The sequence below is a fragment of the Melitaea cinxia genome, chromosome 21 (assembly GCF_905220565.1).
Source record: "Melitaea cinxia chromosome 21, ilMelCinx1.1, whole genome shotgun sequence".
NCBI classification, from domain to species: domain Eukaryota; kingdom Metazoa; phylum Arthropoda; class Insecta; order Lepidoptera; family Nymphalidae; genus Melitaea; species Melitaea cinxia.
The window spans coordinates 12,639,113-12,665,215 of record NC_059414.1 but is presented as its reverse complement, the minus strand read 5'-3'; the positions used below and the strand labels follow the sequence as shown (position 1 = coordinate 12,665,215).

Here is a 26,103-nt window from a genome sequence, read left to right as displayed (position 1 = left end):
GTGACATTTAACTGCTTTATAATAAGAAAGGTCCCTTTGGTTAAATTAACAACTGTAAAAAAGTCTTTCATCGAGGCATTATTACTCGTTATAGTTACTTTTAAATAGGTTTCTTGTACGTAGCTTATAGTCTGCGTCTGTCATCTTTAAATAATCTTTCATAATAAAAGAAACTTAATAAAATCTGACAAGTGTATACTAAAACTGTTTGTCCACCAAAAAGTTGGCACTATTGTGTGAACAAAATAAAAATTGGCAATTTTTGTTCTGTGGAGATCCAGAAATAGAAACAATCATTGACAATACATATATAGAGTAGATTAAAAACACCAGTTGTATCCCGCTGTAATAATTGTCACCCTAGTTTGGTATTAACTTTAACAGTATTTTTAGTACGTGTACACAAAGTCTTAACAGGAACAAAATAGTACGGAGCAAAAGACTAGCTTATTTTGTTCTTTTGTCTCTTTATTTATACTTACAAAAAAGTACCTACTAAGGTACATAAAATTTTACCACTGAAGAGTGTTTATTAAAAAAAGACAATGTTTTTTTTCGTATTTTAATTAACATTTGAGAAAAATGGAATCTACAAAACGACTCTTGAGAACATAATAAAGCCTTAATAGAACCTTTTTTATGAAATTCATGTTTAAAAATACAAATACACATATTTGTTTATGTGTACAAGAATATACACTAAAAGATAAATATGTACAATAAATAATATACGTTTTTTTTATGTTTAACATAACACTCTCTGTGTTGTCTTTTTCTTGGGTGGGGAGCATAATATCTGTTTTAGGTTACAGCTGACTATATATATGATTTGTAATATATATTTAATAAATACATCATTATCATCAGGCTATCACACTCCACTGCTGGACGATTTCGCTCGCGGTTTCGCCACATTCTTCTTCTTCGTTCCCTCAATGATGAGGATCGCGACCACGAAAGATGTATCTCCATTGAAGGCGATAGTAAGCAGCATGTGTTGCCCAGTCAAAGCTGCCTCCCACTGTATTCTTGATGACACCAGACTATCTTGTTGGTGTCCTCCCTTTCCGCGTTTCCCTTCAACTTGACCCAGTATTAAAAGCTTCTCGAGACTATTCATGGGAGACCGTATAATGTGCCCGAAGAAGGCAAGGGCCCGCTCCATGCAGATCGTTGAGAGCCGCTTGGTGATGTTGAGCCCTTGTAAAATTGACTCATTCGTCCTCATGGCAGTCCAAGAGATTCGGGTTCGCCACAAGCACATACACAGACTTGGGGCTGGAATCACCAGATGTAATGTTATCACGGTCGAAATATAAGTTAAGAGTAGCGTTGTGTATTAATCTGCCACCCTGTTCCCGTATAAAAGGGAGGGTTATAATGAGACACTCACATCTTCCAATAGACAGGCTTTCAGGATGGAAAATTGAGCCAGTGAAAAACTCTGGGGTAAAATTGAACCCTTTTTGTATCCATTCACAGTGGGTAACGGTTTGTAAATAACTTGAAAAAAAAATTGAAATTTTTTAGTTTTTTTTATAATAACATAAACAATATTTAGCTTACACAACGATATACAAACTTTTTACTTTAAAAAAACGCAATCCCTTTTACAACATGGACAAATTACCTTTACTTAGACTTTCGTCGTTTTTAATGCAAATGATTTATAACGTAATATCAAAATATAGTAATTACCAAAGGGCACTAGAAACTCCAAAGAGATTAGCATTTAGATATAAAAAAAAAAAAAAACTCTTAAAACATTCTGTGACGAATTAGGCCTAAACTTAATCTACATAATTATAGCTGGTTAAGTAGCTTTGGTGTTACCCTTTGAAATTTTATTCATTAAAATTACTTGAAAGAAATGTTGGATGACCTTTTTTACTAATATACGTATTTTTTATAATGTTGGTACTTACTTTGAACTTTTTGTATTATAATTAACATATCGTTGGCAATACATTAACGGCATAAAATGGTCTGTGATTAAAAATGCTACATTTTATTAAATCTGTAGTTATCATTAATGATTTATATCAATAAGTTATTTGGCTTTAAGGCCTTTACGGCTGGTGCACCTTTTGAGCAACATTTTATTTTAAGTTGTATTATAATTAAAATAAAAAATAAAAATAAATTTTATTTACAGAAATAAAGTGACTCTCAAGTAAGCAGTAATTATGTCTGTGTAGTCGTGAAAAAGAGTTATACTTATTCGGCAAAATACATATTATTTTAAGTGTCTTTTAATTGTAGATATTGTAATAAAAATGTTTGAAAGCTACATAAAACATTTCTTCCATATATTCCCGTGACATTATGGAATTTTAGTATCAGACATTTAAACAATAAATATTAGTGTACTAGTTTAAAGACAAGTATTGAAAAAATCTTCCATCTCCTGAGACGGTCAGGTATAAAACGAATAAATCAAACAGCGGGCAAAAGAAATCAAGTTTAATTTCACCTCGGCGAGCTATATTGAGTCTCGGCTCACGGAGCACAAACACGCCATTTGTAACAATCACGCATCAGGTGTTTACTCCTTGTGTTACGTTCATAATGAAATAAAGAATTGGATAGCGGAAAATAGCTTAAATATACTATAAATTTCGTGTTTAGAATATTTTGTTACATGGTAAAACAAAACAAAAAAAATCTAAAGTTATTACTAGAATCCGCCAACCCGCATTGGAGCAGCGTGGTGGATTAAGCTCTGATCCTTATCCTACATGGGGAAAGAGGCATATGCCCAGCACTGGGGTGTTACAGGCTGAAGCGCAACGTTCCACTAGAATATTAGACACAAGACTTTTTACAGGTGTACTGATTTTGATTATTCATATTTTAATTGCAAGCTAGTACTTTTCGTGTGATTCCAATTAAATTTGATGAAGACATTACTTTTTGAATTATACGAATAATTTGTCATTTGAGTACATATATAAATACACATATATAACATCTAGACTTCGGATTGGCATCGGAAACACAACCCCAAAATAGCATAAGTTACGCATATAAACACTTAAAAAAACGAGTGTACTTTAGACCACACGGCTAAAGCACAACTTCTTTAGCTCCGTCTAACTTATGTCTTCCTCCCACCTATCGTTTGCTTCACATGATCACACTTTTCGTAACGCTCTCGTCACGCATTCCCCAAGTCAAGCGTAAAGAAGTTTTACTTCAAAAATAAACACTATTCTATTCCTCTTATTATGCTCTAGTTCTATAAATATCAAGATGATCGAGCGAGGATTTAGATAAAACGAAATTGTCCTGTTGTTTCGTATTACAGCTATCGTCTCAACCAGCGTTCCTGACTAATGACTATTAGTAACACTGGATTCATTTCAAGGAAATGTACACTCATAGAAGTCATAGACGCCATTTTAATTTGTTTAAAATAAGTTCGTGTAGGACTATAATTAAAATTACACAATAGGATTTTTTTTAAACCTTATATTTAACTTGCAACACATGTAGTGTATGTATGTTTATTAGGTTGGAATGTCGCAACACAATTTTGAAGCATTATATTTTCAACCATCAACCGTTCGAGCTGTCATTTCGTATATACGTTTAGTTTGGATGAATGAAATACTTAATTTACAGAATTTTTAAAATTAAGTTTCTATTTCATTTTTTTACTTAATAATTAAATAAAAAAAAAAAGTTTTGGTAGAAAAGAGTAATCTATTAAACGTAATTGATTTATTAACTGTTCTGAGTTTTAAGTCTGGTGGGTCTGTAGAACACGTAACACGTACACACGCAGTGCTTCGTAGAACACGTAAAGCTATACATTTCTACTTATCCAGGACTAATATGTTTGTTATTCTTGGCGATTTAAATTCAAACCCTTTTGTCCGGAAAAAAACTCAAGTCCTTTGCAGGCATATTTACAAGTGATTTTAGTTCGCCCCTAAAATAGTGTACACTAATTTAACGTAATTATGATCATATTATTACATTACATGTCATTATTTTAACCTTATACTTCATCTCCTAATCATACATTTACTAGAAATTACTTCGAAATATGATAGTGATTATCGGTGGTACTACGATAAAATTTAATCGTTACGATCTTAAATCCAAATACATTTTCGCTTGCTTTCATTATATTTTTTACAATTACAATGTTTATTAATTGTGAATTAATGTTGACCAAAATCGTCTTCAAATATTTTTAAATTTGTAATCATTTAATTATTCAGAAAATATTATAAAATAACAATTTACAAATGGTACAATACAAACTATTTGAAATAAGAAAAAGTAATTACGAAAATAAGTAAATTGTTCAACTGTTATCCTCTGTGGTGAAATTATGCAATACAGGCACGTGTTTTCATTTACTAAGTCGAGGCTTTTGAATTCCTCATTATTTCTATGTACTTACATTTATTACGCAGTAGTAAATTTAAGTAAATCATTTCCTCTTCCTATATTTAATTTGGTATGATTTTATTAGTAATGAGAAAAATATATTATACATTTTACTAGTTATGAGAAATATGCGGTCACCATCCCGCCTTCCCAGCGTGGTGACTATGGTAAACACGAGTTTACGCCAATTTAGGCGCGAACTTGAGGCCTATGTCCAGCAGTGGACTGCAAGAGGCTGAAGTAAGTGAAGAGAGTGATGAGATTTATAAATTCGATTTATAAATCATTCAAGGAAAGTTTTTTTTTTTGTTATTTGTAATAAAAAACACATTTTTTAATAATACAAATTAATTATTCAAGACTAACAAGTCTAACAAGACCACTACAAAAGTTTCCATACCTTTGTAGCTATTCATTTTAATTAATTACAAACAAATATCCATACAAACTTTTATATATAAACTTTTTAATCGCATATAATTTGCCAAAGAAATTTCGTGCAACACAAGCTCTACACTGAGACATTATCTAAAACGATTCTCAAACAAAACTAATTACGAAGAGAAATAACTAACTATTTACATTTTGTCACTACGATTAGGTGATGAGGGAATTCAAAATATTAAAATTATTACACATAACAAACATTTGTATTGGTCATACAGATGTTTGCCGTGGTGGTGTTTGTGTAGCCCTTGTGGGTCTCCCCACCGTGTTTCGGAGAGCACGTTAAGTTGTCAGACCCGGTTGTTATTATGTACACCTGATAGCGATCGTTACCCATAGTAGGGGATATATATAGTAGTTTATAAAATTTCAACTAGCTTGTGGTCCAATAAATAAAAAAATAATAAAAATAAAAATCTTTTATAGAAATCTTTTTTGTTACAGCATCCAATTGAAAACTATCAATGTTTGACTAAGCAACCTTTTTCATTAAAAAAAAATACTAATTAATGCGCCAAACTACTATATAATAGGTATATCTACCATAGTTAGAATATATATTTCTTTAAGATTTTTTTACCGCTGAACAATCCGCTGTTTATACACGGCCATCTTAGCTCTTTCTAAGTTATTAAAAGTCCACGTATTCAAATCCTTTGACCTCTTTCATATTAGCAATCCTATTAAGATTTCTTTGTTAAACTCCCAAACAGATATCAAATTAAGTATTCTTATTTCTCAAACACAGTTCGAAATTAAAGAGTAAATGGTAGTTAAGCTTTGAAAATTAAATGTATCAACGGGAATTATATAGTGAAAAGTCAACAATTACTCGGTCAATGCTTACCTCGTTCTGTCAATTAGCAGCTGTAGTTACCGCGTTAGGTTACCTATTACAGACTTTATAGAACAGACGACCAATTTGCTACGCGAAGTTTGGCGAGTTACCCCCTCTGTGTTTCTTGAAACTACATTAAAATGTAAAACTTTATCTAACGTCTGCTTTAAAAGGAAATTTATATTGTTTTTATTTTCTCATTTATTTTTAGACTTTAAAAGTACGTGAAATTAGAATACAATATAACATAACGAAGTGTAAAAGATAATAAGACCGCTTATTATCTATAATTATTATTTTCACTTGTCTCAGAACTTTTATAACTAAAGGAAACACACAGATTAAATAAAGCTCGAATCTCAGGAAATTATCAAAGTTTAGTTGTAATTGTTACACAATTTCAGTTCATTTTTGTAATTTTATATATAAAATTCTCTTGTCACAATGTTAGTTACAATACTCCTCTGAAACGGCTGGACAGATTTTTATGAAATTTTGTGTGCATATCGGGTAGGTCTGAGAATCGGCCAACAATCTGGAGCAACCCGACTTGAAGTACTTCGATCTTAATTACTTAGAAGATCACAGCTTAAAATACTGCTTTTAAGCAGTAGTATTGTGCAGTTGTGTTCCTGCGCTTAGTATTACCAGATTCCTTGGGGGAGGGGGGATAGCGGCTTTTTATTTTTTTTATTTTTATTCAATTACTAGCTGACCCGGCGAACTTCGTATCGCCTAACACAAACTTTATCGTATGGTATTAAAGTTCAAATTGACTTTTTAGTATTATCACAAATCTTTTGTATGGGAGTATAGAAAAATGTTGTTTTTAGACTTTTTCAGGAAATTTAATTTTTTTTTTGAATTTTTCTCTCCGTAAGAACCATCCTCGTACTTCAAGGAATATTTAAAAAAAAGAATTAGCGAAATCGCTCCAACCGTTCTCGAGTTTTGCGCTTAGCAACACATTCAGCGACTCATTTTTATATTACAGATTTAATATTTTTTTTAAATTATATCAACTAAACATTTTAATTTAAAGTCAGTTTCATTAATTAATTTAACATCTATTACTCAATAAAATTTGCGTTGAACAGTAATTAATCAAAGAACTAAACAAAACTTCGACTTCACACAAATTGTAATTGAAATCGGATAGCTTTAAAGCATCTCATGACCAGTCAATATTAATGATTACTCATTTCTTCGATTTATTTCTATATATTCGACTTTAGGATATTTATAAATAAAGTTTAAAATTGTTCGTACATCAACGATTCCAATTCATTCGTCACTAATGAGCTATTAACAGACTATGTATGAATTGTTCAATCAAAACTAAACTTTAAGTTCAAGTATTAGAGCGGATAATACAATGTACATACGTATAGAAGAAGCTTCCGCTAATATTATATCTTTTAGAAGCTTAGTGCAATAGAAACAGAGTTCCATATTGATTGAAATGTAGATTTTTGTGAGTGGAAGATGTATAGATAAATAGTTCAAGCTTAAGAATAGTGATGTAGTGTTGCAAAGTGCGTTTATAGATCATTTGCGTGCGAATTTGCACGTACGCACGCACTAGTGATGTCTTTACGTTGAAAAATTAAGATAAACGTCGACAAAAATTTATAATAATAATTTATTTTACAAAATTAAAAATCATTCGACACAAAGCTTCATTTGAAAAACAATATTTACCTTAAAAAACTAAATAGATACAATGCTTCTTATGAAATCTATAACAAATATTCATCTTTAAAAACAAAGTTTTCTTTTCTGTTGCTACTAACTGCCAAAGTATGCAACTTTTTTATTATGCTTTATATAATTTGATAAAAATACCTTGACACCTTCAATGACAGCTACAATGCTTCTTATGAAATCTATAACAAATATTCATCTTTAAATACAAAGTTTTCTTTTCTGTTGCTACTAACTTCCAAAGTATGCAACTTTTTTATTATGCTTTATATAATTTGATAAAAATACCTTGACACCTTGAACCTTGAAAAAAGATATCACACTATCTAAATGAAGAGATACAAATAAAATGTGTCATAATAATATCATCATTTAATCTTTGTGATTATCGGTCATAATCTGGAAAATCGATAACAAAGTGCAGCCCTAAAATACGGGCGGTGACGTTTCAAAGATAAATTGATGCGGGTCCCGAGTCAGCCTCCAGTGTCCCGACGATGCGCGCGCGTCAAACAATAAATCGATAAAAAAATTGTGGAATCATTTTATCGATAATCCTAAATATTCTTATGAACATCACTAACTTACGTTGTGTCAGTGTATAAAAAAATAAATTATTTAATAAAATGCTAAATAGTTTCCTTAAAAATAAATTAATAAGTGATTTTATGTTATTTATTTCTCCGTGAAATTATTATTCATGCGTGGGCTTAGGTAAGGAAATTTGTCTTAACGTATTATTTGGTATTTTTGGTAGAAATAATGATGGAGTTATTCTTTGTAGGCGTTATTAATTATACTATCTTTCAATCTATGTGAGTTACTATTTGTGGTATCTAGTAATAAGTAACAGATATATCCTTTTATGTAAAATATAAAATTTATAAAAAAATCTGCTTAAGATAAAACTAAAGCCTCTCAAAATTATGATCACAGTTAGCGAAATGACAAAAAAAAATGTAACTAATAAATTATTTTATTATAATTAAGTTAGTATAATACACTTTTTAAAAATCTTTTTAACAATGAAGTTAGTTTGTATAATTTTTTTTTACAAAAATTCTTATACGTAATTACTTCAAACCTTTATTATATTTTTAATATTATATTTGATACTAAGAAATTGTTTATGAAATTGTAGAAATAAAAGATATTCATAAAATCCCAATAATAATAAATAAAATCCAATAATATTGTAAGTTCGGGTTGTGTTATCCTGACATTCCTACAAACTGCGGGTCATCGTGCAGGTGAAGCCGCGAGGTGTAGCCAGTCTATACCTATATGTAAAATTAATAAAACAAAGAATAAAAAACTAAAATATAGCTATAAAGAATATATAAAAAAGATATTACCTAATACTAAATACATAAACAAATACTAAATATATAGGTACAGATAATAAATACATCTGTAAAATAAAAATATTATGTAATTTAATGTGTAACAAAAGACGCTGGTATTACTAAAGAGCTTCGGGAAATTCCGAAGCTAACCTGTTGACTGCTAAAAACAAGTTCTGAGTCGCCTTATTAGCGGAACTTGTGTACGCCAGTTTTGTAACTTAACCGTAACATTGAAATAGAAACCTAAATCATACAACACGCACTTATTACTTTTAACCAACTACTAAAAAGGAGGAGGTTCGACTAGAGAACTAAAAAATTCGACTATATTTTTTTTCGTGATTATTCTTTTTTCTAATCAAAAGCCGACGATTGTCATGTGATCCTATTTAAATATGATCGACATCTAAGAATTATTTTGTGAGTTATTCCTAAGCATTCGTATTTAATTGAATGTTTTACCGAATACCAACGTTTTATTACTTGTCGATGTAATAATATATTTGAAGATGATAATTTTTTTGTTTGCGAGAAAACATAACTGTAAATTATATATTACATTCGTACGAATGCGTTAGTTTATGACGATGCATGAATCTATGTATGAATGTATATAGACGATGTTTGTTATTCTTTCACTTTAAAACTAAGAAAATATATAATGTATTTATTTAAACAAAGTAATATTTAAATAATAATTGTGTTTGCAAGTAATACAACCTAGGTAAACGAAAAAATAGTCAAGTAAATACGCATTATCAAAGATTACTCCAAAAGTTGTAATCATATCTCGATGAAATTTATATGACCACATGATAAACATCGGCTTTCGATTAAATTAAAAATCATCAAAATCGGTACATCCAGTAAAAAGTTATGCGGATTTTCGAGAGTTTCCCTCGATTTTTTGTAGAATCCTATCATCAGATCCTGGTTTCCTTCATTACAGCCTATACAGTCCACTGCTGGACATAGGCCTCCACAAGCTTACGCCAAAAATAACGTGAACTCATGTGTTTTGCCCATAGTCACCACGCTGGTCAGGCGGGTTGGTGACCGCAGGGCTGGCTTTGTCGCACCGTAGACGCTGCTGCCCGTCTTCGGCCTGTGTATTTCAAAGCCAGCAGTTGGATGGTTATCCCGCCATCGGTCGGCTTCTTAAGTTCCAAGATGGTTGTGGAACCTTATTATCCCTTAGTCGCCTCTTACGACACCCACGGGAAGAGAGGGGGTGGCTAAATTCTTTAGTGCCGTAGCCACACAGCACCTGGTTTCCTTATTATGGTACTAAACTAGGGATATCTCCTTTCCAACAAAAATAGAATTATCAAAATCGTTTCGTAAACGACAGAGTTATCCCCGAACATACATAAAAAATATATATATATATACGGTCGAATTGAGTAACCTCTCTGAAGTCGGTTAAAAAAGGGATATGATTTTTTTGTATGTGGGACGTGATCACTTACAGAACCCTCCCTTTGTAGGAATGCGGTTAAGAATCGAACATAATTAGTTATGTATATCATTCGGCTGTTACCTAAAGCATCAAGCTCCTTATCTTTAGAACAGGCGACTATATTTATATTTATTGTTTTAGTGTTTTTATTAGTAAGATTTATTTTTTATGCCCTTTCAAATCTTTCTCTAAATAGTTTTCTATGCGAGGCCGCGTTGGTGCAGCGATCAGAGCAGTGGCTGTTGCGATGGCGATCGCGGGTTCGATCCCCGCTCACGGCAGACATTTTTGTTGGCAATATAGATGTCGACAGTAAGATGTCGTGGTCTGGGCGTTTGTGCTTGTGTATTGTGTGTTTCTGGACCCCCGACACAGGAGATAATCCTACTGGGGGCCGTTGAGTGTGAAGCGTTTGTTTATTTATTAACGTAATATAACAAATGTTTAAATAATATCTAACAAAAGATATTTTAATAATTTATAAAGCAAAATATATAAAGGTGAAGTTATTTTCGTTATAAGCGTGTGCTAATATCCATTTTAACAAAAGTTCCCTAAAAATACATCACATAAGTAGAACGTAGAAAGATCTTCAAATTTTTCTTTTTGAAGGTAATAAATACATCATAAACGGTTTTCTCAGAGAATACTCTTTAAATTACCTCTGAGTCTTTCTGGTATACGAATTTTCTTTTAGATTATTATTTTTACATTATAACGAAACAACTTTTTCGGATTTTATCGCGGTTTATTGGGTTTTTTTACATGCCTGGCGTTTCGAATACTTCACAGCAACCATGGAAGAGTACTGTCCTCCACGAACATGGTTGATAATAAAATAGTGATTATAAAATCCGAAAAAGCTGTTTCATTATTTTGAGAGCTGATTGAAATTCAACACATACCTATATATTTTATCCCAAATAATATTATAAGCGTGTAAGTCACTCTGTCCGTCTGTTACACTTTCACACCTAAACTACTGAGCCAAGCTAGCTAAAAACCTGGCTAGGCTTTTAAAAATTCGCCAACCGTTATTGCAACAGCATTAAATTTATTCTTTTAACACACCGATCGATGCAACGTTAAATAAAAAGTAGCTTTTTTATTTTGCGTGACGAGAGCGTTACGAAAAGTGTGATTGGGTGAGGCGAACGGAAGTTGAGAGGGAGATATAAGTTAGATGGATCTAGAGAAGTTTTACTTCAGTCGTGTGGTCTAAAGCACGCTCGTTTTTTAATTAATTATAACGTGGCTAATTTTCCAGCAACATTTTAATCATTACACAAATGGGTGATGGTCATGTCGCAGTGATATGACGTTTCATCACTTTTAAAAGCCTACTTAAATCAACACAATTTGGACAATTTGATACACATACAAATAAATGTATATTAATTACACTGGGAGTCTTAGTGGAAATCGAACCGAAAACTCCCCTAGCAGGAAAAAGGATCACCGCGAACTGCGCTAATAGACTAGTCATTCATAAACTCATTACCCTTCTTTATAATATGTTGTGTAAATACGGAAATAAATAAATATTTATAAATACATTATTTCTTTGTTCTTCCGTAATCGGATAAAATGCATTCCCTGTCACGTTATACATGTTATTGTCAATTTATTAGATTTAACCAAGATATTGTACATGCCATTCTTTCTCGTGCCTGCTGCGGTTTGTTGATCATACTAGGAATTTAAGAGGATGTCGATATGATTAATGATACAATAAATAAATAAATAAATATCTACACAACACACACACGGTCGCCTGTTCCTAAAGTAAGCAACTTAATGCTTGTGTTATAGGTAACAGCCGACTGATATATGGCTACATTTTTTTTTTTCGATAAACATACTTATAAATAATACATATATAAATATACAAATAAATATTTATATTACACCCAGACTCGGGGTGGGAATCGAACCCACAACCCTCGGAGCACAAAGCAGGGTCACTACAAACTGCGCCAACGGGCTAGCCATAATGATAAAAAAAAACTACTAATGAATAAGAGTTGTTAGATGTCTTTGACCTTAACAGGGTGTATTTTATACTATTAAAACACTTAGGGATAATCTGTTTAAAACTATATTGACTGAATTATTGGTACTATTTTATAACAATGGTATATCGGACTAACGCCTTACAAAGTCCTAAGAATTCTGAGTTGGTGATTCGAAAATACACAAGTACATATAAAATTATTGTTTATACATCCTTATCATGGGCATCACACATGAGTTCACGCATTTTTGGCGCGAACTTGTGGAGGCCTATGTCCAGCAGTGGACTGCAATAGGCTGAAATGATGATGATGATGATAACATGTGCTGTGTGGCTAGGGCACTAAAGAATTTAGCCACCCCCTCTCTTCCCGTGGGTGTCGTAAGAGGCGACTAAGGGATAACAAGGTTCCACAACCATCTTGGAACTTAAGGAACCGACCGATGGCGGGATAACCATCCAACTGCTGGCTTTGAAATACACAGGCCGAAGACGGGCAGCAGCGTCTTCGGTGCGACAAAGCCAATACTGCGGTCACCAACCCGCCTGCCCAGCGTGGTGACTATGGGCAAAACACATGAGTTCACGTTATTTTTGGCGTAAACTTGTGGAGGCCTATGTCCAGCAGTGGACTGTATAGGCTGGAATGATGATGATGATGATAACATCCGTACCTCGCATAAATTACGTTCGCCTCTCTAAAACAACACTTACCTCCAAAGTCAAGCGTGCACAAAGAAGTTTTACTTCAATAATACACAAACACACTCCGATTTTGAAATGGAAATCGGAAAAGCTTCACCGTTTTATTTTTCCGCAAACGCATAAAACCATCTGTCTGACCGTTTAGTCAACGCGACGCCGTAAGGCTTTATTCACAATTTCACAAATACTTTACAAACCCAATATTATTCGGATTACACGTCTCGAGACCGGATCCAATAACTTTTTTATGTATATAACAAGCATTGCGTATAGCTTAGATATCTTTTACATTACCCTGGCATTCTGTATAATGACAACATCTCTGGTGTAGTGCTGCGTGTAGATGCCTAAAACCCGACGGTTTATGGATTCGATTCCCGCTCGGGATGGATATTTGTATTTGTATGAATATTACTATCAAATTTGGATGTCTGTCCTTGTGGGTCTTTCTAGCGTGCCTCGGAGAGCACGTTAAGCCGTCGACCATTACTTACTTGATGTATTACTTACGTCTTACATAGTATGAAATGCAAGATTTTTTGAAAACTGTTTGACGATTTGCCTTCTTGTAATAATGACCTTATTTCCGAAAATACTGGAATCATATTACGCTCCAGTCTGTGATATCCCACTGCTGGGTATAGGCCCCTTTTCCCATGTAGGTGAAGTGTGAGAGCTTAATCCACCACGCTGCTCCGCTGCGGCTTAGCAGATATATTCCCTACTATGAATAGCGATAGCTATCAGGTGTACATGATAACAACCGGGACTGCAGTTTGTTTGCCAACCTATTTATAGACGTAAAAAAATAATTATTTAGCCACAATCATTTCAGCCTATCGCAGTCCACTGCTGGACCTAGGCCTCCACAAGTTCGTGCCAAAAATGGCGTGAACTCGTGTGTGTAAAAAATAATTATTAATATTTATAATTTCGACTACCACGCGTGAAATAAAAGCCAGACTACAAAATCTGACATTTTAAATGTCCGGCAGTATTTGTAATTGTTACCTGATCTTCAGCCCTCTGTGAGTAGTAGAGATTTGATTTCAGTTTAAACAAATAACAAAAGAAATTTTAACAAGTTGTTTTGGAACACAAACAGTAATGGATACCGGAGTTTGGATAAGTAAGCAATAAAATTAATTATTATTTTTTTATATTTTTTAAACGAAAGGATGTAATTTGATATTTAGGATATTTGATATTTTTCATAATGTCCGAATTGAAAACCCAGTTTAACTAAGAAGGAGTTCTTTTCAATAAGTTCTAGTACAAATACCGCAATCAATCATTTCAAAAATTATTTCGACGAATGTTTTTATATTCCATAAAGATATTTGTCGTGGTCTGGGCGTTTGTGTTTGTATGTTGATGATATCCATACAATTTTTATTTGTCTTAAATATATATATATATATATTATATAACTAGGTCAGCAAAAAAGTGTGTACGGCTTACCTGATGGTAAGCGATTACCCTAGCTTATAGACATTTGCAACACCAGAAGCATCGCCAGCGCGTTGCCGACCCTATCCCTAATTCCCCCAGGAGTTCTGGTCACCTTACTCACCAACAGGAACACAACACTAAAAAAAGTATATATAACTGTCTATTTAAGAATAAATTATTACGAACGATATAATTATATAGTATGTAAATTAATATAAACACAAATTAAAGTATAAATGATGTGTAATACTCCAAGTTATTTGGAAACAAAGTACAAAGAGCGGTCCTATAGTGAAGTTAATAGTGATTGCATTCAACATCTTGTAGAAATCAATTTGTAAATAGGATACACATACTATCTGAAAAATAAAAATAGTATACAAATGTTTAGAAACGTATTAATATTAACTTGACTGTAATTAATGTAATTTAATATTTTATTTATATACAAATCAGCCTATTACAGTCCACTGCTGGACATAGGCCTGCATAAGTTCGCGCCAAAATGGAGTGAGCTGATGTATTTTGCCTATATTCACCACGCTGGGCAGGCAGGTTGGTGACCGCAGGGCTGGCTTTGTCGCAACGAAGACGCTGCTGCCCGTCTTCGGCCTGTGCATTTCAAAGCCAGCAGTTGGATGGTTATCCCGCCATCGGTCGGCTTTTTAAGTTCCTAGGTGGTAGTGGAACTGTGTTATCCCTTAGTCGTCTCTTACGACACCCACGGGAAGAGAGGGGGACGCTTTATTCTTTACTGCCGTAACCACACAGCAATTACAAATGGTATGAAATAATTTATTCGTGTAACTAATCTTAATTATAATATAGGTAAAAATAAAGCGCTGAATGTATGTCAGTATCTTCTAAACATTTCCGATTCTTAATTCAAATTTATATTCGTTATTGCCAGAACAATTATGTAAAGGAAAATTCTATAAAAACCGATATAGTCACGAAAGAATAATATGGCGTTTACAAAGTTCTCAAGCCTGCTATTTACCTTATTAATATTATAAGTAAATAAATATTTTGTTTTAGATTCATGTGTGAACAAGTAAAATCTGTAATTAGAAACTCAATATCTGTTTCTTCTATATATTAAGCCACAAATATAGTTCATACGTCATAGTAATAAACTTCACAAGACATTCATGTGCTATCCTACAAACGACTTCATTTTCCAGACGTTTAGATATTCTTTATTTACATCTTCATATCAGGTTATTATTTTTCAGTAGATTACATAGAAAATATAATAAATATATAGCATATTATACAGCTATTGAACACATAACTTCTTATACATAAGCTTTACTGATCAACATTTAGATATAACCGTATTTTTTTATGAATACAAAATTTCTGACGTAATTCTTTATTTATTTTTGTTCTATTTTGTTGTTTTGTTAAGTTTTTATACCTCAAACAAACGTTATTTCATTTAATTTCAAAATATTATTATTATTCTAAAATTTCGTCACTCCGCATTTGATACCTGTATGGCGTAAATAACAAGCTTGAAAGAGTTTTACGGCTAATAGAAAAGTTTGGAATACAGCTATAGGATAATCGAAGTTGGGATTATAATTAAAATGTACGCAAATTCGCATTTAACAGATATTGAAGATATTATCTATAGTTACTAACAGTAGAAATGTGAAAGTTCGTTGGGATAATTTGAAAAATTGAATCGATTGTTATGAAACTTAGCATCCATGTAGCAACAATCAGATTACACATAAATTGCTCTAGTGGAATATGTCAAGACTTATGTTATTTGTACCTTTGGACCTGTATAGAACTCGAAACGTACACAAAAAAAAAATACAATAGTTCAGACTTCGACAAACTAATGGCCTATACAAAAATTTGTTATAAGCGCGGATTGAAACCGCAACCTCGAGTAAGTAGTACAGCAAGTTATTGATGAGAGTGAGTGATACTTATCCTAAAATACAATATTTATGAGATTGAGAATTACGCGGGTAAAGTTGGGAACAGAAAGAAAGTTACATAACGACATATATGGTAAAGTAGTAAATACATTGAACTCGACAGATTACGGTGATTATGATTAAACTATTGTGAACTAAACCCGCACTATTATTTCGCAAAATTATGCCAAATAACGCAATATTTTGAAACTAAAATTGGTTCAAATTTTGGTAAAACTTTTCAAGCAAAAATTATATAGAAAGGTTCTCACAACTTAAAATGCTCGGCTGACATAATAATTAGTGCTTATTATCTGCCCGAATATGGAATTTGACGCAAAAAATATTAATCTGTTTAATTCAAGAGAACAAACTCGATCAGACAGAGCTCTTAAAACTTTGATTTTTAATTTAGCAAATGAATAATGCGCTACTAATATGTAATTCTGAGTAGACATAATATGTAATATGCTTTACGTTTTCTATAATATTTTCATTTATTATGATTTCATATATATGAAATTGAAATTATTTTGAAACGCATATTATTTTGAAAATTTATATTTATTGCTTTTTATGCTATGTTACGGTTATGATCTGAGGTGATGTGAAAGTAAATATAAGCGCTAGAATAAGGACATAAGCATGCATATATTGATATATTTATACAGCAAAGTTCTTGGTCGATAAAGAGGCTTAGATTATATAAATAATGGTTTTTGAACACTTCTTAAAACTTAATGAATCAGTACATTTAAAATAATACTAATAATCTAACGAAAGCTTTTTTGTATATTATTTTATATTTACTAAAACTACACGATGTTGGATTTTTTATTGCTTGATACTTATGAAAAAAAAGTTATGAACCTAAAATACCACCTGTAAGTTATATTTACCACTTACTTAACTATAATTTTTAACTTAAATTTTATAGCAATTAATAAACGATTAAAACCTCTCACTACTTTAGCTACGTTGTACAAAAGAATGAAAATTTATAATGCGATTATAATTCCTATGTACTATTAACGTGGCAGACTGTTAGCTCAAACTTAAAGCCGTTCGAGATGATATTAAACTGACTGTGTACTCGTATTATACGCTTATGGACGCTCGCAAACAGATTAATGGAGCTTTAAGAGTTTTAAAATTTCATAGATCTTTTTCGTAATCTTGTCTTGTCTCATCCGAATGCAGCGGACGTTTAATAAGTGGACAATATCAGGAGATGGCTGTGTTTACTCGGGACGACTTATTTTATATTAAACGATACACTTTTGGAGCATATTCGTTTTTTATCTCGACAATCTTAAAGGTCTTGGACGTGCCTCGAATTTTTAAAATAGTAGTATTGGATAATTATTTTTTTAATTTTCGAAATTAAGAATCTGAAATACAAAGAAATTTGATAACATAGCAAAAGCATTGTAATGTGATATACGCAATCAAAGTAATCTATGCTATCAACTAATTATTTGAGAATTTCTATTAGAAAAATATTATGTAAATGCATAGGTACAAAGAAATAGTGTTGTCAATTTCATAAAATAGAATTATGTAGTAATAAAGTAGAATTAAGTAATTGGTCTAAATCTTTTATTTAATTTTTAAAAACTAGTGGTCGCCCAGTAGTCGAAATTCGACCCAAATTAATTTAAATTATAAGTTTGAACATTAAACAAAAGAGTATATAGATATATGCGTGTGTTTACCAAATATATGGTAGTGTGTTTAATCTTTTTTATTGATTTAATATACTTTTCATGCATAATTTTTAAAAAAGTATTAACATTCTGCACTCCATAATTGCATAATTTCATACTCTTCCTTGGTACAAAGTTTTTGCTTCACGTAATAATATATAGATTTTCGTTTAGGAAAGATGTGACATTTACGTTGGAATATAACTAAAACAAATAAGGACAGCGAAACTCATTTGTTAAACAAATATTCTATATTGAAGACGACAATGTTTTGAGAAACAAAAACTACAATAAATTTCTACTTATCGAGTAGAAACGTTACGGTATGCGAATATTGCGACCTTGCGTTACGATTTCGGAGACTTTTATTGTAAATGAAACACAAAGTCATGTCCCACAAGAATTTTCGTTGAATTTTATTGGCGTACTTGACATTAGCGGCCATTTTATGTTCGAGATTAATTTAGTACGTTATTTTTAATTTATATATTACGCAATGAAAACGAAAAAAAAACCGACTTCGATTACATCGACAAGTAATAATAATACTAATAATAATAATAATAATACACTTTATTGTACACCAAAAACAGAAATGATACATAGCAAAGAAAGAAAAATATTAACAATATATTCATTAGGTACGTGGTAGTAGTAGTAGGTAGGTAAGTATTACAGCAGTAGATAAAAAAATAATCCAGTAAATCTACATTATCAAAGATTACTCAAAAAGTTGTCATCAGATCTCTATTAAATTTAAATGGGACCACAAGACAAGTAGGTATCAGATTTCGATTAAAATAAAAGTAATCAACTCGATATACTTAGTAAAAAGTTATGCGGTATAATCAAAAATCAAAATCAAAATCAGCTTTATTCAAATAGGCTCCAAGAGCACTTTCGAATCGTCATTTTACAAATTAAAACTTTAAAAATAAATTATTATTTTTGTAAAAGTGAAGCTACCACCGATTCGGAATGTAGATTCTGCAGAGAAGAATCGGCAAGAAACTCCGCAGTTACTCTTTTGAAAATAAGTTACTCTTTTGAAAATACAACGTAGGTCGACGAAAAAATTAAATAACACATTATTAGATACTATCTAATTTCTATAGCAATTATTTGTACACTTTCTAACCGCTTTACTATGCGCTGTCCTACACCCAAAGTTGTCTGGAAGAAATCGCTCTTTTAGCGATAAGACCGCCTTTGTACATCTTCCTCTAATTGTACTACTTTTGTTTGTATCCTCTAATGGTGTGCAATAAAGAATATAATTATTATTATTATTATCAGATATAACTCGAAAAGTACTTGTGATGTTTTAATTAAATTTAAATGGGACTACATGACCACCTTTAGATTAAACAAAAATCAACAAAATCGGTCCCAGTCAAAAGTTCTGAGGTAACATACAAAAAAATACGACCAAATTGAGAACCTCCTTTTCTTTTGGAAGTCGTTTAAAAATGACAAAAATCATATGACCTCAAATTGTTTTCGTATTCATCAATAAAAATTCCGAAATGAATCATATTTAAATGTAAAATAGATACCAAGAATCTTCCGAATCTTTATTTTGAGTCATCGATGAAGGTCAATATTTTAAATAATTTTGAAGCCACACAATTACTGAATAAATGTCTTGTGGTTTTCGAATCAGCGATGAAATAATTTATAATTATTTATTAGTTTTTCGATCTGTGAATTTTGAAAATTGTCTTTTTGTACAGAGGTGTTATATAATTTCATATTTAATGGATTTTAGTTGTGTCAAGCGAGGTGCTTATGCACGGTTAATTTCGCTAATGTTACAAGGATAATGGTCTTTTTTGATATTTTAATAAGTTTCAATGTCAAACATCATCATCATCATCACAGCAGCCGTACGCAGTCCACTACTGGACATAGGCCTCCACAAGTTCTCGCCAAAACCGGCATGAACTCATGTGTTTTGCCCATAGTCACCACGCTGGGCAGGCGGGTTGGTGACAGCAGGGCTGGCTTTGTCAATGTGAATAGATAAGTTTAATAACCATTACTTAAATAACAGTGTACGCAGGATATAATTTTTTTATATAACTTAAATACCTATGTGACGTACTATAATTGTATATGTTACGCTCAAAGATCGAAAACGCTCATTGAGCGGAAAAATAGCTCACAACGCGATGTGGTCACAGTAAAACATCCATATAGCGAAATTCGTGTTATGGCTCTAATGAAAACGCGCACGACGCGTTGTGGCAATTAAAGAAAGACCAAATAGCGAAATTCGTGTCGTGGCTTACATGCTATTCGATCTCAACGCGTTGTAGCAATGAAGAAAAGCCATGACGCGTATGGAATACTATTTGATTACAACGCATACTACTTTCCGATATAGATCCTACTAGGCCTAGGCTGGAAACGTTTTGGTAGTTATATCAATACAGTATCTTTTGCAGTGGCACACTATAAACCCTTGCTTACTTCCAGACGACAACATAGATGCCGAGCGAAGTGTTAAGATGAAGTTGAGGGCACATCACAAATGTTAATAAAGTTGGTTTCAGAAAGTGTAAATTCATTACGTGCATAAAGTCTATCGAGTGTACCTTCCTTGTTTCCTAACTGGTAGAGAGACCTGATGGATTAATGCTCATAACAACATACATAACATTCCTGGGTGCTGCACGTCCTCTATCAACTTCAGGAACTCTAACTAAAACGTTAGTACCAATTTCAACACAGGGAAATTTCAAATTAGACAATGAAACCATTTTGTTTGCCTGTTCCTGTAGACCTAATTTAGCACATTCTCTTTCAACGTTTATGCTATTCTTTCTGAAACAGAGCTTACAAGTTACATTTGCTCTCTTTACTTTTTCTGTAGTCATAATAAAACTGCGATCAGTGCTTGTTTCCACAAACTCACGTAATTTATCGTAAAACAATTCTTTTTTATTCGTCATAATTAGCGCTGACATTAAAATTCACTCACATAAACAAAAAAAATGAATAAAACTGAGGTTTCAATGCGTCTTTGCACCCGAGCCGACACCGACAAGTTACAACCTGTCCGTCGTGATATGGTTAACACAATGAATGCTCAGAACGCGTCATGGCTTTTCTTCATTGCCACAACGCTTTGAGGTCGAATAGCATGTAAGCCACGACACGAATTTTGCTATTTGGTCTTTCTTTGATTGCCACAACGCGTCATGCGCGTTTTCATTAGAGCCATAACACGAATTTCGCTATGTGGATGTTTTACTGTGACCACATCGCGTTGTGAGCTATTTTTCCGCTCAATGAGCGTTTTCGATCTTTGAGCGTAACATATATAAATAACACACACCTACATAAATAAATATGTAATACTCGAATAGACTGAAATAGTGACCGAGGCTTGAATCAACCCTATCCTAAGAAAGAAAGTAAGGATCACTGCCAATTTACCAACGAACTAGACGACTTAAACTATTTTTCTAATTTCATCTTTAACTCAAATAGTCTAAAGATATCTTTTGTATCTCAAATGTCACAGACTCTAACAAGTTCCGTCTAACAAGAACAAAGAAGAAGTTAGCAACGTGAAACTAGCCAATGAAGTATAACTAATGTTGGCAACTTAATGTTTGTGTTATAGGTAACAGCTAACTTATATACATACTCACATATATGACTATCCCGTTGGTGCAGTTTGTAGTGACCCTGCCTTCTGTCCCTCGGGTTGCCGGTTTGATTCCAGCCTGAGTCCGGGCGTAATATTTGTATTATTTTGATGTGTATTTATGAAATAAACATATTTAGCTATAAGCGCGGTGGATTAAGCTCTGATCCTTCTCCTACATGGGGAAAGACGCCTATGCCCAACAGTGGGATATTACAGGCTGAAGCGAGTGATCTAACACAAAAAAATTAGACCCTTGGTTTGGAATACAATCTATTTTAACATATCTTTTTTACAAATAGTGGTGACGATTTAGCACGATGAAATTGATATAGACTTGGAAGATAAAACGTCGAACACTTCGGGCGTTTTGAGATGGATGTTTGTTCAATCACATTTTCATTTAAGAGACATTCTGAAATGAGATGCCACATAAGTTGTTAAAGATGCGGAAAATTATGAAATGTTCTTTATTTCAAAACGTTTTGTTTAATTATTCGTCGGTTATACAGATGTATCTATTTTTGACTTCATGAGTGGTATCATGATCATAGCGTTTGCTTTTGCAATGAGTAAGTTTATTAGCAATAGTTGTGATTATTGTACGTCTACCTCCTTGAATTTCTCTCTTAAACACATACGTGAGTCTCCATGACAATATATTATATATAATTCTTTATGTATAATAAGTGGTTAAATAAATATAGTATTTGAATTAGGAACTCAAAATGATTACGGAAGTAAAATTTCTTTAGTAACTCTCTCTCTTTCTATCTTCGCTAACTATATCTCCCTCTCAACTTCCGTTCGCCTCGCCCGAACACACTTTTCGTAACGCTCTCGTCACGCATTCACCAGCTTACTCCCCGAGTCAAGACGTGAGTAAAGGAGTTTTACTTCAAAAATATCAACCGATATGAAAGAAATGTATTGAGTTGTATAAAACTTATCGACGGAGGCTATAATAGATTGGACAATGGAAGAGGTGGCGAATGCTAGCGGGACCCCATCTCGCCTCACCCAGGCGGACGACTGCTCATAGGTGGTGATTTTTTAGTCAGTAGGAGTCTGACATAACCGTTTGACACCCCCGCGCTGGAGGGAGTATCCATGATAGATTTTCCCCACGAAAAAAAATAATGGAAAATAGAAAGAGAGAAGAAGTTAAATACTAACACTTATTGCTAATATTTAAAATACGCGGTGAACTAAACTAAAAACGATTTCAGTTCGATTACCCTACAATTACATATATAGTAACAGCTTCTCAAGACCATAATTATATCAAGACAAAACACTAGATTGTGCATTATATCTCAAGGATCTAATGTATGAAAACCGCATTCAATTTCGTATAACGAAATTTGCGTGACGTCCGCAAAAAAATGGAGTCAGGAAAAAAATGTAAAATAGTTGTATTGCATCATTTTAACGTTAAAAATACCACATATGACGCGAATCTCATGAACAGACACTAACTGGTTACAATTTTTATTACATGTATATAGATTTTGTAATTAATGAAACAAAATAACGGAATAAAACGACATTGTATTTAGGTTCAAAATTTATTGTACCTACTAATTCGGGAGTAGCAATTACCTACGCATACATTTCGTACTTGTGACGATTTATTTTTGTTCTTATAAAATAATTGCCTTTCAAATGTTTTCCTTAATACGCCTTTGGGAGCACTGTTGTACATTATCGAGGCATGAAGACGAATGTTGCTCACGTCCGTCTGATGTAGTGTAGGTTACTTCGTCTTGTGTGGGTTACAATCTTATTAAAGATCAAAGCTTAGCTATTTTTAGCTCTTCATTTAGTTTATAGCTGGTACAAACTTAAGCTACTTGATCATTTGTATGATTTTTATTTTTGTGTTACCCACAGATTAGGAAATTCTAAACATTTTTTAATATCATATCAAAAATCGACCGTTCCATATATCATATCAGCAATTTCGATCTAGCGGATACATCTTTCCATAGCTTAATTGGCTAGAGCACCTACACGGTCAGTCGGAGATGCAGGTTCGATCCCCGCTGGAACGGTCGATTTTTGATATGATATTAAAAAATGTTCTACTTGATAATTCTGAGCTGAATAAAAACTATGCATTATTCATTATATATTCAAAATAAAATTTTCAATGTAGAAAAAGATTAAAAATGGAAGTATTTAGATAAAAAATAGGATAATTGATTATTTTCTAGTTTATAATAGCTATAAGCGGTCACCAACCCGCCTGCCCAGCGTGGTGACTATGGGCAACACACTATATGGGCTTATGTCCAGCAATGGACTGCAATAGGCTGAAATGATGAATGATGATGATGAATAGCTATAAATATTTTAAAATGCAAATTTGAAAATAAAGGTTTATTTCTATTATAACCGAATTTCAATCGATTACGAGGCCAAAAAAAATATTTATTTACATAATTTATATATTTACTAACCGTTAAATATATGGCGTTTATCTTAGATATAAAATTCTCGTGTCACAATGTTAGTTACCATACTCCTCCGAAACAATGGACTGATTTTTATGAAATTTTGTGTGCCAAATCGGCCAACGTTTATTTTTCATACCCATAAATAATAAGGAGGGGATTAAGGGGGTTTATAACATATATGGCAAAACAACGTTTGCGGGGTCAGCTAGTATTTCTCTACAATTACAGTGCTTAAACGTTTGATAGCACATGTGATATACGGCAAGATGTGAAAATATGTTGATGACACATTTTTTAGGTACAATCATCGCGAGATGTTACAATAGGTCATATTAGGGTGAATCTAGACTGCTCTTAATTCGACTGTGACCTCATTTGCCTTTTATTGCATCTGTACAATTATGTTAATATCTATTGCGAGCGTATTTGACCGTTGTAAGAAAAATTTAAATGTAAATTTATTGATTTTATAAATTTTTAATATCATATTAAAAATCGACCGTTCCAGCGGGGATCGAACCTGCTTCTCCGACTGACCGTGTCGGTTCTTTAGCCAATTAGTTATGGAACGATATACCCGCTAGATCGAAATTTTTCATATGATGGTTTTATATTCGGTTCTAAGCGACCGTGGCGCCGTCTATAGTGAGTTTTTTTATAGAACTCGTAACTACTCAAAGTTTCATATTACAATGAAAGTATATTGACAGGAGTTTTGTTTTATCCTTATTAAAAGCTTTTATTTAACTTGCAATGTTTGTATTTATGTTTGTTAGGGCGGAATTTGCAACTCAAGAGATCGTTTTCTTTCTTTTTAATTAAATCTCTCCATTAGTTCTTGCAACCTTACTGACCACAGTAGCACAACACGACTTGAAAACAGTATTATTTAGCTGTGATCTTCCGTAAGGTTGAGGCACTGGTCGGCACTGGTGAGGCACAGGTCCCTGACGGGCTGCTCCAGATTTTGGGCAAGGTCCTGCTGTGTTCTACCTCAACAAAAACTACCTCATTCTATTCGGAAATTTCCTTAGACTGTAAAGTAAATATTGTCCATAGAAGCGTAGAGACGTGTCGCGTGGCGGTGTGGTGCGTGGTCGTGGCGTGGTGCTTGTTGGGCGCGAGCGCGGCGCCGGCGCAGCTGTGCAGCGCGGGCGCCGAGGACGACCCCCGCGCCGCGAGGTTCTGTCAGGCGCTCAACACCTTCCTCGAACTATACGCTGAGGCGGCCGGCGAGCAAGTACCCGAATACCAAGGTCAGTATTGACATCACCACTTTTCAGGTATATAATATTAGTATAGTTTATATAGACCATAGTTAGTTTAATTACGAACTGTCGAAATATAAATGTACCTCGAAAAATAATTAAGTTTTCTAGCACAATTAAAATCTCAACTTAGTGTTGGATTTTTTGGTAAAAAAATATCTTTTTTTTCGAGAAAATAATTCCACTAACTGACATCCGTATCGTACTGTAATAAAAGTTACAAATAAATATAAAATTAAGTGTACACGTGAACACTATAGATATATGATACACATGATAGTTTAATTTATAATTTATAATAATAATTATATTTATTTTAATACTTTCAATTTTCTTTCAGCACTAGTACGCGACTACCCCCAGCTCCTCGACACAGGCATGAAGCGCCAAGACGTCGTTCACTCCTTCCTCCGCTTCGGTCGCCGCTGACCGCCCGCGCCAATTACCAACTAACCTTCTAACCCCTAACGTACACTTTATTCGACTATGTCCAAAACATTGTAAGTTCCTTATATGTTAGCACAATTATCCAGACACTACGAAATGTTATGTATCTAGGCTATGATGTACTTATTGATGAAAGTATTAATAGTTTAAGTAATGTAATTCGTTGTCAACATTTTTCGCATTTCGTTTGTTAAACATAGCAAAAATATTTAATATTGTAATATTTTAAATAAATACATATTTGTGACAAGCTGTGAGATTTTTTCTT

At 32.9% G+C, this 26,103-nt stretch overlaps 1 protein-coding gene across 1 annotated transcript; it reads left to right on the top strand.

Moving 5' to 3' along the window:
* The first annotated feature begins 23,046 nt into the window (after positions 1-23,046).
* Positions 23,047-26,085, top strand: LOC123663957 (myosuppressin-like). Its single transcript, XM_045598594.1, has 3 exons — positions 23,047-23,051; positions 25,180-25,376; positions 25,729-26,085. Exons 1-3 carry the CDS (start codon positions 23,047-23,049, stop codon positions 25,815-25,817), a joined length of 291 nt encoding a protein of 96 aa, XP_045454550.1. The 3' UTR covers positions 25,818-26,085.
* Positions 26,086-26,103: the final 18 nt, after the last annotated feature.